Genomic DNA, 18,669 nt, shown 5'->3' with positions numbered 1-18,669 from the left:
ACTTTTCTTAATGCGCAGAATTTTTTAATTTTAAATAAAGAAATAAAAATCCTATGGTCTCTTGTAGAGGACAGCTTGTGTAGATATACTAGAGGCATGTTAACTTTTTTTTCCTTAGAGAACCTGCCTAAATGCCAATGTTTTCCGTCCTTCCAGATCCTGACGTTTGAGACCAAGAACCCGACCGAGCTAGCTGAGCGGTTACGCTCCGTGTGTGGGAACCAGAGCAATGCTTACGCTCGCCTGCTGGAGTACCGACTGAACGCCCTGCGCGGACTCTGGAACGCCCAGCGCCAGCTGGCCTTGGAGGAGCAGCACGACCGGGAGAGCTCGGGGGACGAAGAAGCACTGGCCTTGCTCAAGCGTCAAGGCTTGTTACAACAGCCCGAACAGGCGCCCTTCACTTCCCGAATGGGGCTTCTCCTGGTCTTTCCCCTCATTCAGTCTCAAAGTAGAACAGACCCTTCCCTCTGTAACATAACTGCTGAGGTGCTATTGAATTGCCTTCGAGACTGCCAGCCTTTGAGCTTGACTAAGGAACCAGCTGACTGTCTCAATGGAATAGAGTCTCTGCTGTGCTCCTGGCTGGAAGAGACTTCTGCTTCGGGCCATCAGATTCCATATAAGCAAAAAGAAAATGCTGCTGCTGCCCTAGTTGCCTTGGCTTGTGCAAGGTAAGGAAACTGGATTGAGATGAAGTTGTGGTTGATGTGGATAGTAAGTGTTTATATTTCAAGGTAGGAATCAAAAATGATGTGACTGTATTGTTGACGTTCATTTTTGGTTTACGTTAGTGTTTTTCTCTCTAATATTTAAATACTCCTTTGGAAAAGGTAAAACTGGTAAAATAAGCATTTATTTTTTGCGCGTGTTTAGCATATGTAAAAACAGAAGGATCTACATTAGAAATGTCTCTTGTGCATATTGCTGCTTCTACTTCAATGATCTCTTCTAGGAATGGTTCCAAGTGTTTTTTATCATGGAGGGAAGTTGTCTCTCTTTTCCCTTTGCACTGCCCCATTAGTCCTGTAGCTTATGCATCTTTCTTCAGATGAAGAAGTAGAAAGCATCGCTGCCAAGATGCAGGACAATTCATTTCAGATTTCACTGTTGCCCTCTGAAACATATCGAGGCATTTTTTCATTTGGTTGCCAGTGAGGAATTCAGCTACTGTAGGTTGAACTGTCCTGTGTTTATGGTTTATGGGTTTAGCACGGCATTAGGCAATCTAGGACAAAATGGCCATTACAGCCTTTAATATAGGTTGACTGAAATGGTTTATTGACATTATTGACGTCCTTCTAGATCCTTCTGGTTTTGGGGAATGGGGCCTGGGGAAACAGATAGGACCACAAAATTCAGCCATGTGAAGGTGGGTCTACAGTCATGAGTTGCCTTTTGCAAATCTTGGCCTTAATGTTTAACGTTTCTTAGATTGCATCCTTCTCTGTCAAGTTTAACTCTGCTTTAAGATGTTGAAGTTCTCAGGAGTTGTCACAATTTACTTTAAGAAGCATTTCTTCAAATGAAAAACAATTTCTATTGTACTTGTTCTAGTGAAGTCGAAGAAATCTACTGTATGCGGCAAACGCTTGAGCACTGGCAGCTACCTTATCTGAAAAGCAAAGCACTTGAATGTAGCTCAGATAAATAAGTTGAGTTTGGATTTAGTAAACAGGATCTTTTTTTTTTTTCCTCCCTCTCCTAGATGTCAGTTTTCAGAAACTATGGCCTGTTCTTTTCTGGGTGACTCTGTAAAAGACCTACATTTCAGATGCAGCTTTTCAAATGAAAGATGGTCTTGTATTTTCCTTGCAAATCTGCCTTGCATTGCTTACTGAGTTGTAACATCCTAACATGCTTTGTTACCTGTGAAAGCCCTGCATTTTTCCTTTAAGTGTGAACGTTGTGTGTTGGGTACTTTTGATAAAGGAAAAAGCCTTCAAAATGAGATGATTCTTGAGATTCCTAGTTGCAATTTTGTGTGCTTCACATTACTAAAAATAAAACAGGATGAATATTGATTTAAATAATGAATTAAGGTGCTTTGAAGTATTCAGTGTTATTTTCTTCAAGCTGAATTTTATCAGTGAAAGCATTAGGCTGAAGATAAAAGTGGGGAAAACATGTTCGTGGAGGTGCAGGGGGAAACAATGGCCGTTAGAGAGTTAAAGAGCCAAGGCCAACCATGTGTGGCAGAAAGCAAAAGGCTGTGTTCAGCAGAGTGCTTGGTAGGGATCTCTTCAATTCATCAGTCATGCTTCTGGAGAAATCAATTCATAACTGGCTATTATATCCAAGACGCAGTCAAGAACCTTGTATTTAGCTAGGCTGTTGTGCCTGGAAATAAAGCCAACCACTTCTTTCAGAAAATGTAACTTCTTCCTAATATGTTGATCTTTCAAGTAGAAACTGTAGAACATATTTTTAAACACCTCTATCTCCTTATTTCTACAGAAATACAGTGTTTTCCTCCGTGTTAACATACAGATTCCATAAGTTCTCATCCCTGCCCCCCCCAAAAAAAAAAAAAAAGAATTAATCTTATGAATGAGCAAGCACTACAATTAGAGTTACAAACTCCATCTGTTTGTAAATACCACAGTAAAATTTTAAAGCAGCACATTTTTAGGCAGGATCAGAAATGACTTCTGCTTAGGTTTAGTTTTGTTTTCTGAAGTATCTGGTCCTTGTATACACTTAAATCTATCGCTTCAGAAGGGGAAAAGCTTCCAACTTCGTGTTTGGAAGCAAAGTAATCAGACTCTCAATAATAAACTAATTAGTTTGGTATTTTCTTTTATTCAAGAAAGCCATCTCTGAGTGTGTCTGCAGCAGCTCTTACTAATCCTTTTGGCTCAACCCCAGGAAGACCCGCAGATTAGGTTGGAAGATCTGAAAACAGTTAATCAGCTACAAGAAATATTGGAAGTAGCTGCCTGTAGTAGATGCAAACCTGAGGCCTTTTATCATGTGCCTAGATTGCTTTTTCTGCACATGTTGTTTATGACACAGCTGCTGCTCTCCCTACCTGCATGGGGCTTCATCTTCTTCCAAAAAGACAGGGTGACTCAGAGGGGCGGTTTGCCAGCACGCTGCCTTTATGTTACCCTCTCTTCCTCTTTTCACTTCCTCCACAAAAGGATGAAAATCATCCAGAAAAGAAATGCAAATTAGAAAAGAATCTTGATGAAATATCTCGGATATTCTCTCTTTATGGTGCTGGATATTATATTCTACGTAGATTTTGTGTGCATTCAGTCTTGTTTCGATAGACATCTTTTATTCATGTTTTTCTTATCCTTTTAGAGGGTCGCTGAAAACCTTTGTTCATACAGTGCATCTATTACAGAAACAGACTGATCTAGGATCCTTGCCTGTGGCTGATGTATTATACAGGTTTGTAGTGACTTTTTCTAATTGTAGCACTTTTGCACCAGCTCTGAAAATGTGTAAATGCATTTACGGATTAATGTCTTTAAATGTGATTAAAAGGCTTTAGGGTTTTTGAAAGCTCTAGGAAAGATTGAAGTTTACTCAGTTGCAGAAGGAAAACATTAGGAAGTAAAATCTAAAAGGATCCGCTATTTTTTTTAATGAAATATTGATGATTCTTTTAAGCATCTTATGAACTCTGACAGAGGAAAAAATACTTCTTTAAAAAAGTTTAAAAAAAAAAATCTTCATCTTAACTTTTGATGTAGGTAATTTTTGCTATCACTGTTTTCTGTGCAACTTATTTTTTGTGCTTTAAGGTTGTTGCTTTTGGAGGGGGGACCTGGATCACCCTCTTGTTTGCTTGGAGGAAAGCATATAGTGTCTTGGGGCTTCGAAGACATGTTACCTGCACCGGATGCTAATAGTAGTTCCAGCGGTGAAAATAAAGGTAAATTATTTTATGTTTGTCAGTATCAGTGGAGGAGGGCAAGAGTACTTTTTTGTGGTGATAATTTAAAAAATAAAAAATAAAAAAAATAACGTAAGGCTTTAGAGTTGAAAAGGATTTCTTCTTTTCTGCTGGAAGTCACATTAAAGCAACTACAGTACGTGTCAAATAACTGAAAGCTGAAGGGCTTAGAAAGGCCATCTGGGGGGAGAACTGGACATCACAAGAGTGTCCCGAAGCCCAAGATATAACAAGGGGGGAGAGCAGCAGTGGCTTGGGCACTTTGTTGTCATAGTGTGAATATACAAAACTGAAGTTTTGAAAACATGGACCTGATATTTCAGGCGTACTAAGTGATGTACATTGTTTGGCTTGTCATACCCGTTCTTATTAAGCTAATCTAGCTAGATATGTAAATGACTTTTTGTAAATTGATTTGGGGATCAGATAGAAAAAAGTATCCTTTTTATAGTTTTATATTAAAATGAAGACGGTAAATCCTAAGCTACACTAATGTAACTAATGTTAACACACCAGACTTATTTTTTTTCAAATACAAGTTATTAGGGTTCAGAAAAGTGTTACTTTTTGGTTTCTGAAGATCAGCTTCCCTTTTGAATTGTCCAGTAATCAAGTTGGAGCAAACCTTCAAAAGCTGTATCTATAGTGACCCTCTCTGACTTCAGTGGGAATTTTACAGAGAGGTCAAACTGATTTATGGATATTATCCACTCGTTAGCCTTTCAGTAAGTGTAATTTATTTGTCCTGTGCAGTATCACTGTATTCAATAGCTATCGCTGGCAGAGCATGTTTATTTTTAGAAGTACAAGTTCATTGTTTTTTTTCCCCCCTTTCCCTGTTTTCCTTTTGTTTCTGTTGAATCGGTCTTGTACGGTTATTTTTAATGTTTTGCCTTGTATTTCTTTCCCTGAATTAATTTTCAGTTTTTCCGCTTTGCCTGCTTACTGTTTTTGCAATAATTAAGAGACTTCATGTAGCTTTTGAAATATTAGGTCAAGCTTTGATGACATCTCATTAAGTTTAATGCAAGCTGTAGGAAATTACAAATCTGAGTTGTCATTTTAGGCTATGTGCAAATTTGATGAAGACATCTATATCTTGAAGAAGTTTTCTTGCTGTGAGAGTGACTAGATATTTTTTCTTCCCCTAGATGACTGTTCGGATTATGTGAACTTAAGTAGGTTGACTGAAATGGTTTATTGACAGCCCTGTTACAAGGCTTTGTCCTGTGTGTCTGTTCTTGATTGTTAATAATTACTACTTTGTGAGTGATTGAGCTGTGGTAGAAATACGTTTTGTCTCAATTTAGCAAAGTTCAGAGGTGGAAGGGGCTGCTGTAAGAGAAGCATGGTGTTGCACGAGAAATTAGATCAAGGCTCAAGATTAGATTACTTCTTCCACGCAAACAGTATGTTAGAGCAGCGGCGGTTGTCCTGAGCTTGTGTAGTCATAAATCTTACTTCTATTTTATCTTGCTTCTAGTTCTGGGTTCTGAACATTACCTGTTGCAAAACCAGAAGAGAATGATCTTCTGGTCCTCTGTGTCATTCTGAAAGCGTTTTAATAGCAAATGCCCAAATTATTTTATATTTAGGTAAAGGAATTTTCCACTCGACATGAGTTCTGTTGTTTACTCCTGTGTTCCTATGCACAGTTGGATATGCTAGTCTGGTTCCTACAGTATTTACAGTTCTGAATAGTGTGCAGAAGAGCCAGTTTAAACTTATGGCCCAAGCTTCTGTTAAATATATATAAACATATCTTGTTTATATATAAATTAATATCTTAATGTTATATATTTCAGCAATACCAGAAGACTGGTCTTTAACACTAAAATGAGAGCATAATACACAGGAAAAGAAAATTATTCAGAAATAGATGATAAACTGTTTTTTTTTCATGATTCAAATGAACTAACGTCATTTATTGTCTCAGAAGGGAAGCTGGGTGACTAGTACCTAATTCCTTTTATTTGGCAACACTTGGAAATTTAAATTAGCCTTACAGTGTTTGTGCAAGTTGTGTGCAATCCAGACACAACTTTAAAGGTTGAATGAAAGGTAAAGAAGCTGCAGTAAAAAGAATGAGTTTTTACTAGTTTATGGTATCTCTTAGAACACCGAATAATAAATTCAATATTTAAAAAAAGTGGTTCTGACTTGTCAGTTTTGACCTGTCTTGAACATCTGTTGGTTTTCAGTAGCTCTTGTAGCTACAGCAGAAGTGTAATGACCATGGAGAATTTCTAGTTTTGTGTTATATCAAAGGTCTCTGCTCTATTCTTTCTTCCTGATTCAGATGCAGACTTAGGACGCTGTCTTGCAGCAGATGGGCTCTATCTTTATACAACTAATTCAGTGGGCAGAGGAATAAGCAAATTGGGATCTGGATTACATGGTACTTTGCGGTAAGTGACAGCATTGTTGAATATTTGCTAGTCTGCAGATCTGTTTGGAAGAATGTAAATTGTTATTTTGGTAAACCTTTCTCAAATGTTAGGAGTAACAAGATTAGAGTATGTTACACGTTTTCATTAAGAGTTATTTTAATGTTTTGGTCTTATCTGAAAGTCATCTTGAGTGTTTTCTCTAGAATCATAGAATAATGTAGGTTTAAAGGGACCTCTGGAGGCCACGTAGTCTAGTCTTCTGCAAAGAAGTATAGTAGCAGAATAGCTGGTATTTCAAATTTTTATTTTTCAATGTATGTTAAGTTGGTTCATTTTTCTCTGAGAGAGAGTTATAGACTATTTTTAGGTATAGCTGTAAGATTGCTGGATTTGTAAGTATTTGTTTTCTAATTATGTAATTCACTGTATAAATTAGTGCAGATTTGACTAACTGTACCTCCTTGCTTCTTTATTGCGTAGAAGTCATGAGACTTCTTACGCTTAAAACCTTTGCAACGGAAATTGCTGACCTAAATTGACTTGAATTTAAGTTCAGTCAAAGTTCAGGAATGTGGTTGTGAATTCTTCTTAGAAGAATGAGCAAACAAGAAACCTGCAGAGTTTTAAAGAGTTTTAATGTACTGCTTTTTTTGTCAGTGGTTTTGTGTACTGCCGTAACGAGGAGCTGGAGACTGGGTGGGTTGCTTTTGGCAACAACAAACTTCTTCATCGGCCCGTCTCTTTTGATAATAAGCCTCACTCCCTTTTCCAGGTTGTGGATCAGCATACCCTTCAGGTAAAAGGAACAGCTAGTATGTTCATTGCAGAGTTAGCGTAAGAAAACATTCTTAAGTTATCACAGTCACTTCTAACTCTTAAGTAGTGTTGTGCTTGAAGTTTATTCATTTTACTTTGTGAAATTGCCTTTTATAAACCCCAGTTAAAAAATTGCCTTGTAGAACTTGTAAGTTATACTATAGATACTACTTTCTGCACACGTGTGTATGTATACGCATATATGCACATAGACGTTAGCTGTATTATGTTATGGTAGTATTGTAAGAGAGAGTATAGTATGATCGTATTATAAACAATAGCAAAAATTGACTTCAACTGAAAACATGTTCTTCCTGAACAGCCATTATTCAGGTTTTGTTTCTGATTTAATTGGGTTTTGTAAACAGCCAACTGTCATCCTTTGTAAAAATGGATAGTTTTTTACTTTGTAGTTTGCTTTTTTGTTTTTCCCTGTCTTGGTTTTAAGGATGGATTTACATATTCATGTCCAGTGTATTTCCTGAAACTGTTTGGATTCCCATCCTCTTCCAAAGTTACAAGTAATGCTTCAGAGAAGTTGCAGAAAGTAGATAAATTTTTAGTATGTGCGTTTTCCTTTTGGTACTGTGAGTATGCTTTCAGTCATTTGAGTGAAAAGAGCTAATCCTTTTATTTTTAAGCATGTCAGATGTTTAGGTGTGCAAGCTGTTTTGTATGCAATAGATCAATTTGGCAAATGTTGCACAGCAGCTCTTCAAAACAAATTCATGTAATGTTATGTCCATTAAAAAGCCTCTTGTGGACTAACTTCATTTGATCTTATGTATCTAAGTATGCTGCTCGTATTCAGAAGAACAGACTTCAAAATCAGAACTGCTAAGGTGCTCTTTCTGTCTTGTAGGTATGTCAAATAATCCCAATGCCAGTAAATCACTTTCCAGTTGGCAGTACTATGACTACCGTGCATCTTTCTTCAGATGGTACATACTTCTACTGGATTTGGTCTCCTGCAAGCCTCAACGAAAAAACACCAAAAGGCCACTCGGTCTTTATGGACGTTTTTGAACTTATAGTAAGCAAATTTAGTTGTCTTCTGTGACCCTGAAGTTGATAGCGTGACTGCTGCTTAATTAAATATCAGTATTTTCAAATAAACATAATAGGTTTGAATATTGATAAGTAATTTGAATAGCTCTTTGTAATGTGTTTACAAAATAACAGAACAGAAGGTGTATTGTTCAGCTCTATCTTCAGAGGGCATACGACTATCACACTCACAATATGAATTGTCTTGTAATGTAAAACATACTTTATTATAACTAGTAATTAAGTTTTATGCTGAGACAGTAATTCAGTGTACTAAGATTTAAAGCGTTGTTTACTGTGGATCTGCTTCATTGTGTTAAAAGCTAGTCAGTACCCATGAGTTACAAATAGAATTGTTTTGTCTACTCTGCATTTTACAACCTGAGATGTTTTTACGTTGTATGGCACTCATTGATGTTAGTGTAAAACCAAATGCAAAATAAGCCTGGAGAAATGTATCAGTAGTTTGAACACCCTTTTCTCTCAACAGCTCATATGTATATGCATGTGTATATAGATATGTGTATGTATACACGTGCGCATACATTTCTGTGTGTATTTTAATTTGACAATGAAGCATCTCAGTCTAAAGATTTATTTACAGAGAAGAGCTTAGAGCAATTCATAAACATCTAGTTTTGAAAATTAGAATTATACAGGGCTTTAGCTTTGATGGAGTACTTTGGGAGCAATATCTGTACTTGTACTCAGTAGCTGTTGTACAGCCTCTGTACTTCGTGGGGTGATAGAGCTGAAAGTGATAGGCTTTGGGAGCACAATGTTTATGGAAAATATCTAATGCTGCAAATCAGATCTTCTCTTCATTAAGAGATGTGGTTTAAGAAAATCATCACTTATACTTCCTGGCTAGTAAATGATTAGTAAATGATGTAAGGCCTCTCTTTACAAAAACTTGCCAGTGAAACAATATTAAGCTTACAGAGACTTCAAATATTTTTAAAGTAAAGTTCCATAAATAAACTTAAAACTGTGGCAAGTGGTTCTGTCTTCAAGAGCAGAACAGGTGGAAGATATTCTTCTGAATCTTCAAGTCACCAGTGAAATAAATATACATCTGTGTAGTTTTCATAACTTTTTTCCCCCCAAGAAATTTGACACTAAGTTTTAAGTGTATATTCCTATTCCTACTCAATATATAATATTGTTCACTTATTCATTGTTAATTGGTCTCCTATGGACTTTAATGTCTAAAAGTAATTTTTTTCTTTCTCTATTTAATAGATAGAAAATGGCATATGTATAGCAAATCCTCTACAAGAACGCATTATATTAATGAGAAAAGAGGGTGAATCTGCAAAGAGTATAAATGAGATGCTTCTCAGTAGGCTGTCTAGGTACAGAGCTTCCCCGTCAGCAACATTGGCTGCTCTCACTGGCTCTACCATCTCTAATACTTTGAAAGAGGACCAAGCAGGTCAGAAGAGATTTTACTGACTCAGTAATTTTTCATATTTTGGTTCTTAACATATAATCAGTTCTAGTAATTACTAATCTCTTACGACATGTAAAAAAAAAAAAAAAAAAAAAAAAAAACTTGCATTCCTTTCCATGATAAGTATTAGAAATATATATGCAGTATTTGGTTAATGTTTGAATTACAAGTTCCTTTGCTAAATCAGTCACTGATTGTGGGGAAAGTTTAAGAACAAAGAACTGGAGGAAATGCTTGTATACATAGCTTCCTTTTTGGTGACCTACTCAGTTATAGGACGGGTTTATGCCACACTTGATTGGATTGATAATTGCACTTTGTGATGCAAGTACAACTGGGCTTTGAATTGATATATAAAAATGGACTGCAATTTAGCAAATGAAACTCTTGCTTCATAAGCAAGTTGACTGTTAGAGGTAGTTTTGCTTTTTTTGATTAAAATTTGCAGAATGTCTGGATGTTCTTTTACAGACCTGTAGAAACTACACAAGTTAATTAGGGAATTATGGATGAACAGTGCTAGCTTTCAGGATGATCTGGAGCTCTAACATTTATCTTAAGATTTTATTCAGTTTATCCTTAGTTTCTTTTCTTCCTCTTTCATTTATACACACATCTGAAACTAAATGAGCTTACTATCTTCAATTTTAAACAATTATAATTAATTTTAATGAAAATACCTCAGCAGGAAATATATATTCCTGTAGGGAAATTGACAAAGAGTTAGCTTGAAGAGATAATTTAAAGACTCTATTTTGCTAGTTAACTAGTGTGGTGCAGAAGAAGAATCAGCAGTTATTCTTGGCCAGTTCTTTAGTCAGTGCTCAGAAAAGTGTGGATCAGCTGTGACAGGAGCTAGATCGTTATGACTATACATTTCATGTTGAGCAGGAGAACTTAAAATAGTAAGTGCGTAGTGAATCTTAAATTGTCTCTTTATGTTTAGAAAAACTCTATAAGAAGCTCTAAAACTGCTTTCAATATGTTTATCACCACATAAGTCTTAAAAACAGTTTTCTTTAAACTTGTATTTTAGCCTCCTAATTTTCCTGGTTTGCAAACAAGAGATTGTTACCTTTATTAAGTTGTTCTCTTTAGTTAAATAACCTGTGAAATTGTTTCCTTCTGGGGATTGACACTGATATGTGGGATTATGAGGCCACCCCTACACTCATCTTCTGAATGCTGCAAAATACAGCTTATGTGAATTTCCATATTTTTTTATTTAAAACTCCAAATATAAATCTTCCTTGTTTGCTGCCTGTTATTGTAAGTTTTTCAGGTTATGAAGACATGTTGATTTTTGATGTTTCAGCTGCTAACACTAGTTGTGGGCTGCCACTGAAAATGTTGAGAAAGACTCCAATATACACATGTGGAACATACTTGGTGATGTTGGTCCCACCCCCAGGTGGATCAGGCAGTTCTGCAACACGTTCACTCTTTGGAGGAACGAGTGCTTTGTCATCTTTAAAAAGTAAGTCAGATACATTTGTGGCAGACTTTAAGTCCTTGCTTTTCTGAAATGCAATAAACTTCTCAGAAATTTATTGGAGACTTTTTTCTGTGTAGTTCTTGCTTCGAGCTTGGTGTTCAATATCTCGGACGGGCAGTTCACAAGCCGAGCAGATCTCATTGATGCTGCAGGAAGTTCACTTGGACGTGGTGCTCTAGTACCAGGACTTGGTAAGAAGATGATCTGTTTTTAGGAACTAGACACATCCAACCCTTAAGCTAGTTGGATTTCAATTTACAGTAATAGATTCTGCAGATGGTGAGGTTTTGTGCTTGTTGTAAAATTTTGTAAACTTTACATTTTTGAAAGTTCAGAATTCCCTGAGGAAATTTTCAGTGTTTTTCTTTGCAGTTTCAGCTGCATACAATCTCCAGAAAAATGTTAACTGTAGCAGAAAAGAATCTTAAGCAGGTTAAAAAAAGTGTTCTCTTCTCTCATCTTATCTCTATATTTTAAAATACTTAAATGCAACGTAGCCAGAAAGACATTGTATTTGTTTCTGATTTCCCTATGACTGACTGACAAACTTGCACCATGCAAACTGTCAGTTTTAGTAAAAATATTATATATTAACCACGAGGCTTTTCAAACAAATTGTAAGATGCTTAATAGTCGATAGTAGTAGTAAAATTCCCCCACACATGCACACTTTTTCTTAAAGTTGCTGGTGTCTGATGACCTCAGCTATTTTCAGTTTATGTACTTGTGGCAATGTGTGATAACTTTGTGGAGTAATAATATATGTTACATACTTATTTTAAATAATAAGCACTGGAGTATTTACCTGAAAAGGATGGGGTTGTATGTTTACTTGAGACATCAAAAAGGATGTGTATTTACTTCATTCCTTTCTTAAAAGATTTCCATTAATGTTTTTCATTCTAATGCATTATTATTAAATTACTGTGACACATAACAGAATTTTTAAAGCTTAATAATTAGATTTATATCTGCTATAAAATACTTCAGTCTTTTTTTATATTCTAAAGTTTGCTGTGCAAAATATTTTCCTTAGGTGCCTGTTACGATACTATGAATAACATGATATGGACGTGCTCTAATGATTACATCGATCAGTGGTGTAATCCTGGGAACCAGGCATTCCATTGTGTCTGTCAGAGGCTGGGAGTTAGCCATATCATTACAGAGCCCAAAGGTGAGGCAAACATAGAAGTCAGCATTTTGTGTAAAGTGGAAGTGAAATGTGTGATTATCATAGAATAAATATACAGAAACTACCTTCTGAGAATTTATATTAAAATCTGAGCTCATCCTTGAAAAGTTCCTTGATCACTTATTTGGTCATTGCTTTAATAAACCTTTTTAAAAAAAGTTGGAAGTTTCCAGATTATTGTTACCTTTAGTACATTAAAAAATACTGCATGTAATTCTCTTTCGTTTATAATGTGGGCGGGAGTCCTGAAGTTACAGATGTTGATGATATAATGCATTTTAGAAGCAAATTCTAATCTTATAATCTATTTGTAGCCAGTATTTAAACTGCTCGTCTTCTTCTAGGGGATGCAACAACCACAAATGAGGTTATTAACCAGTTACTGCACCATGTTGGTGCCATGTGTATCCACCAACTCAATCTGCTTGCAGCTAGCAACAATCTGCCCATAACAAACTTTTTGGGGAAGCAGCATCCAATTGAAGCACATCATCTCAGCAGTATCTGTGACATTATGGAGAAAGCTATGGTGAATGGAGATACTTGTATAATACGCTGCATCCTTGTTGTCTTTCAGGTACAAGAACATCTCCCCAACTCCATCCAATTGCATCCAATTTAACGTAGATTCGCCTAGCAGAGGCTTTGCAGTATCTTATACACCCACTTGAGAGTGCTAGTTTAAACATAACTGCCACCTTTCCAGTTAAAGGTGGAATACAGATAAGTTACATATTTACTTCTTAATTTCTTCTGCCAGGAGATGGAAGAAGAAAAATAGCTTGTCTGGTTGCTAAAATACTGAATTTTGGGAATGAAACCTCAATTTCTGACTGAGACTGTTAGCGACCTAGGCAAATAGTTTGAGAAACTACAGAAAATAAGAACTTGAATGTTGTTTGCATGGTTTTTACTGTTGTTGTGTTTAATTTTTCTTAGGTGGTTTTTAAATTCTTCTTCAGCCCACAAACTGAAAGAAACAGAGATATTGTTAGAAGGTCGGGCCTTTTACTTTGGCAGTTGTTGATGGCACCGAGGGACCAGATTTGCTCTGAAATTCAGAAGGAGGTTTGCCTAGCTATTAGGTAAATATTTTTTGTCAAATAATGTTACAACAGATAAACTTTCAAGTTGTATTCAGCGGTTACATTTTTATGTAATACAATTTAGATTAATTTAGTGTGATTAAAATTATTTCAGTCTATATTTGTGGAAGAAGGCAAATGCAGTATGTTTGCCCTGATGAGTCAAATAACAGTAATTACTTTCTTGACATACTTCTTTTAATTTGTTGCTTTTTATTGAATATCTTTAGAATGCTTTTCTTCAATGCTTATTGAAAACCAGTAAAAATCGTGATTGTATATCACAAAAATGAGATAATGAAAAACTCAAGGGCAGGGAATGCTGTTTCAAATGTCCCAAGCACGAATATAATCTGCTTTCAAGTGGGAAGCTGTCCAGAGGTTGAGAACTAAATCTTTTGAAAATCAGCCTGCTTGAGGTTTTTTTTTATTTATTTTTTGGGGGGGTATGAATCATGACATCCCAAATTTCTGTGGCTTTATGCAACTATGTGAATGAGTGAAGAATAATAATAGCACATCTTTGGTATCATGTAGCTTTTTTTAGGTTCTCCCTTCTTGGGTGGGGGAAGTGTATCGCATCAACTCTATGGACAGCAGCTGCATTTTTGTTGTTTAATTCTGTATCTTCCAAAGACTTAATTATACAGAATCAGAAGTGGGGAGTAGGTAATATCTTTCTTCCTCTCGTCTTCTGACTGTGGGATTAAGATACCAATAGAAACCTCATATTTAGTTTGCAGTGTATGATAACTTTTCCTGGTGTTAGAATCACAAGTTGGTCAGCATGAGCCAGAGGGTGGGGAGCTGCAATAATCTTTACTCTCAGTACGAAGCTGAAAAGCATACCAGTTTTCTTCTCTATAAAAGAAATACTTTTAAAAGGGTGTGGGGACAGGGAAATTGTAGAAGGAAAAAAGCCTGCATAATAGTTTCAACACTTCAGACTGCTGCAAAGTACTCCAGATAAGTTACTGTGATTTTTCTACCTTGATGTGGTAATTTGTGTAGAAAGGATGAAGTTCATCACAAGTGAGAGGGGTAAAACGTCTCCAAAGAGTATTCAAACATAGCTGTGCCGTTCCTGAGGTGCTAGTTCTAGGATTTTCTGCTTAGTTTAGATGAAAACTTACCCTTAAAGATTGGCTCCTTACATAAAACTTCAACAGTAGTGAGTTCCCGATTACTGGCTGTTGTATCTTCTGTTGTTCTCTTGTCCCATCACCAGAGTTGTTTGACTCACTCTCTAAGCCAGCATCCATTTTTTTCTGACATGTCTGTTTATTGAAAAATGTTTGTGCTGTCATATATACAAGTTATTAATGTGGAATTTCTCAGAGGGAAGCAATTAGCTCTTGGAGAAGCTTTTGGACCTAAATTAACAATAAAACATAGTTGATTACCAGAATTTCTGAGAGAAAGCAGGTGCTTATTTCATGACGCTTCATTTCTAAGCTGGAAGAAGCTATTGCCTAGTAATTCTAAATGGTACATCAGATACTGAGCTGGGATTCTGTGGTGCTATTTTCACAAGTCCGTTGAGATCTTGTTCATTCTTATGTATGTTAGATAATACTACTTTTGTTTTTTCTTTTAGCTCTGGTTTAAATATCCTGTATCCTGGAGAAGCAGAAATCAATAATTTATTGAAATTGGTCTTAACTGAAGGTGAGAATTTCTAATTGAAAATAAAATATGAAAATACTTCTCCTTTGGAGGAAGGCCAGTTCAGAATACTGAGTACAGTCTGTTTTTAAATCCAGCCTCTCCTAGGAAAAATTATGGAATGCTTCAAAATCTGAAGCTGCTTTCTGAATGGCTACATGGACAAGTGCGTGTTAGTTGTAGAAAAGGAAATTTCACTTGCAAGGAAGCTGTTTGAAACTTAAAAGGACTAAAGCTTTCTTTTGTCAGTATTAATGATTTTTCTGGTCTAGCTTATATTTTAGAACACTTAGTTAGCAGTTAATGATACCTGGCAATTCTACAGTAACCAGAAGTAATTTTAGTCCTCAGTGAAAAGAGTAAGAATCTGCTTATGTTCATTGTGAAATGGTTGTCTGGACGCAGAAGCAGTTAATGCATGGTAATTTGTTACCTCATAGCAACATGTTCAGGCATCAACATCTTTGGGATTTAAAATTGCACTATGTGCACAGTAAGTTTTAATAGCCTATAATATCAACAGGGGATTGGGTTACACTGTAAATAGAGCTATTTCTGAGAAGCAGCATACATTCAGCACGATATTTGAGGAAATAGAAATAAACTCTGTAAAGTTCTGTTCTGCAAAAGTTTTTTGCATTCTGTTTTAGGAGAGAGAAATAGTGGTCTCTCTCAACTTCGCGATGTTATCCTGACTAATTTAGCTGAACAGCTTCAGAACAACAGATTTGGAAGTGAAGATGATGATCATTATAGGTAAAATGAAACAATATGCTTCCTTCCCCCCTTGGTTTATACGTTGTGTATCTCTGTTACTTGGTTTAGATAAACTTGGAATAAAATTCTGCTGAAGTTGCCTCTTATCTTAAGAGCAGTGTGACCTCAAATGCTATCTTTGTGTCCATAGCGGGTAGGATTTCATTAGAATGAGAGAGAGAGAGAGAGGTTTGAGGTTTTAGGGTAAACTTTGGAAACCTCTGTGTGTGAACCTAGGCTTGGATTCCCTGATGTTTACCATGCATGTAGTAAATGCAGGTGATAATTCATAAGTAAGACATTATGGTACTGCTTTCCATATCACTGTTAGGTGGCTTTTCAGCAGTAAAACTGTCGATCTCTAGTACCTCAAGTAACGACTCCTAAAAAAGACTTGGCCCAGCAAGTCATAGACTTCTAACAGTGCAGTGCAGAAAGTCAATAATATTCTTTTACATTGACATTAAAACATTTTGGGCTTGGTTTTCTTTGTGTCTGAATCTCTGAAATTGAACAGATACCTGTTTTAGTTTAACGTGATTTATGATGCAGATTCCAGAGACTTTTGAAATGAGCTATATAAAATATACAATAATTAGTTTATTAATATTTTTGCATTTTTCCTGCATTTTTAAAGACTAAATGATGAGCTGTTGCACTACATTCTCAAGATTGTTGTCCGAGAATCTTGTGTCTTAATCACCAAGTGCCAAACTGTATCTAAAGATGATTTTCAAAAGCTTCTTTCAACTGTGCCTGTAAGTAAGATGTGTTTTGATTTAAAAAAAAAATAAAAAAAAAAATGCACTTGGCTTCTCTTCCTCCTCAAATCCATCACCTTTACTGAGTATATAAGGGTGTAACTTTCATAGTTATGTGCCTTAACAAATAAGGTTTAAGAATGTATTTTGCTTATCCTATGCAGAGAAGGAAGAAACAATTTCGTATGGCAAAGTAAATTGTTCAGCAATGCTAAAACTGGTTTACGTATGGGCATATTTCCCTATTGCTTCAGTAGCTTTCTCAGTTTAAAGGAATTTTATGTCTCAATCGTCAAAGCTTCACAACAACTTGAAAATAAACTTTGCTGTTTTGAATAATGATTCACACAAGCAGAAAAGACTATCATTTATAGATGAAAAATGAATGGAAGTTGTGTTTTTTTATACATACTATGCATACATGTTTTCAGTGGGATCGGCTCCCTGATCTGGCTGCTTGGAAAGGCAAGGGAGCTCGCAAGCAAGTGTGGGGTGGGACAGGAAGTCATGGCCTATACTGCAGCAGGTTGGGAAGAGTAGTAGCACGGAACCATCGCCCTCAGCAATGTGAACAAAGTTTAGCTGTATAGTGGCATTAAAATTACTGTACTTTATGTACTGTATTACTATAATGATACTATGTATTACTACTAATTAGCATTACTACTAGTGCTATGTATTTAACTACAATGTTAATCCTTTATATGCTTTGCATGCTATCTCACAACATTCAGTATTTTGCAACTAGTTTTTCTTACACGTGAATTAAAAAGCTTGTAGTAAATCAGCAAAAAAAAAGCTGTTCAAAGGAAATAGCATTTTGGTTTTGCTTGTCCTTTTCCTACACTTTTTTTCCCTCTTTCCTATTCCTAAGTAAAAGGATTGCCTGCGTCAAGATTGATTAAAGTGTTTAGATAATGTACAGTGTACTTATTTATGTTAAAGGCTGCATCTTCATGCTTGCGGTATCTGATGGCTGTACAGAACCACCTCCTCAGTAACACTATTTTGATTAAACCTGATGAAAATGATGACAGTGACAGCTCCTTGCAGGGAGAGACATTGAAGGTACAGGTAAACACCAAGTTTTATTCCAGCATGGCTCTCTACAGTCAATATTCCTCTGACACCCCTTGTTTCTGTTATGTATTCTTAAGCTGTTTTGTCAGTTCTTTTACTCTTGGTATAGTTAAATTATTGTAGGCATTTTTTTTCCTGTTCTTGAGCTAAGGCCTGCAGTTCTTCTATGTTTGAAATTCCAGCTTGTGCTCTGTAACGTTAGAGCAAATATTTCATTTCTTTAATATATGTTTCATGAGGTTAAAAATGCATTTTAATAGATATGTGCTAGTCAGGAAATTCATGTGCCAGGAATAATTTCTAACCATATTACCCCCACATCTTGCCTTCTCTCCATCATCATTATGCAACCTGAAGAAGTATTTTTCAGGTTTACATAGAAAAGGGTTTTCTCGTTTCCCTTACCTGGCTTCTGACTTTTTCATAGTTGTAATTACAAAGTTTATGCAGAACCATCTTTTGTCTCTATGTAAACCATCATCCATCAGTGTTTGTGGCAAAGAGACTGTTAGAGGACAAGGGTTGGTTGCTTTGATGGTATAAGGTTTGTTAAAATACTGCCGTTTCGTATTACTGCTGGAATAGTCTTGAACTCACAGAAGCCAGGTTTGTCCTATTGTGCAGACTGTCTTATAATAGTAGTTTTTGTAACAGTAATAATTCCTCTGTGAAAGCATTGACTTCTGAATTTCTGGTATTGTTTGTTGAGCTGGTTTTGTCTTGCTACTCTTTGAGACTGTGTTTTTGTAATCCATAGCAGTTGAAAGTTATTCGTTTGGGCTTGTTGAGTAAATGCTAAATATTGTAGTACTTTTCTTGTTTCACTATTCACCCATGTTTTCATTGTTCAGCTTCTCTTTCTACAGTGATCCTCATACCTGCTAGGACATTCTCTCACCAATGCTGTACCTTGGCTGGCTAACAGCTCTCTTTCCTATGCTGGACTCGGGGATTCCTTCCCTCTAGAAACTGGATGTGCATGCTGTAATATGCACCTAGTTTCTCCCAGCACTTTGGGG

At 36.1% G+C, this 18,669-nt stretch overlaps 1 protein-coding gene across 5 annotated transcripts in view; it reads left to right on the top strand.

Moving 5' to 3' along the window:
- The window catches only part of HECTD4 (HECT domain E3 ubiquitin protein ligase 4), a 72,194-nt gene that overhangs the window by 10,575 nt on the left and 42,950 nt on the right, over positions 1–18,669 (top strand). For 2 of the 5 annotated variants that reach the window (XM_040576842.1, XM_040576839.1), the window contains exons 2-17: positions 157–674; positions 3,310–3,399; positions 3,756–3,886; positions 6,207–6,315; positions 6,955–7,093; positions 7,976–8,146; positions 9,403–9,595; positions 10,929–11,090; positions 11,186–11,299; positions 12,145–12,285; positions 12,648–12,880; positions 13,243–13,388; positions 14,986–15,056; positions 15,704–15,809; positions 16,447–16,567; positions 17,516–17,638. In XM_040576842.1, coding sequence (XP_040432776.1) covers positions 157–674; positions 3,310–3,399; positions 3,756–3,886; positions 6,207–6,315; positions 6,955–7,093; positions 7,976–8,146; positions 9,403–9,595; positions 10,929–11,090; positions 11,186–11,299; positions 12,145–12,285; positions 12,648–12,880; positions 13,243–13,388; positions 14,986–15,056; positions 15,704–15,809; positions 16,447–16,567; positions 17,516–17,638 — 2,568 coding nt within the window. Of the gene's footprint in view, positions 1–156; positions 675–3,309; positions 3,400–3,755; positions 3,887–6,206; positions 6,316–6,954; positions 7,094–7,975; positions 8,147–9,402; positions 9,596–10,928; positions 11,091–11,185; positions 11,300–12,144; positions 12,286–12,647; positions 12,881–13,242; positions 13,389–14,985; positions 15,057–15,703; positions 15,810–16,446; positions 16,568–17,515; positions 17,645–18,669 lie in introns of those variants that run through there. The other 3 variants (XM_040576840.1, XM_040576838.1, XM_040576843.1) reach the window with 2 other exon arrangements.

The sequence above is a fragment of the Cygnus olor genome, chromosome 17 (assembly GCF_009769625.2).
Source record: "Cygnus olor isolate bCygOlo1 chromosome 17, bCygOlo1.pri.v2, whole genome shotgun sequence".
Taxonomy (NCBI): Eukaryota; Metazoa; Chordata; class Aves; order Anseriformes; family Anatidae; genus Cygnus; species Cygnus olor.
The sequence above is the reverse complement of the archived record's forward strand: the minus strand, read 5'-3'. Positions and strand labels throughout refer to the sequence as shown.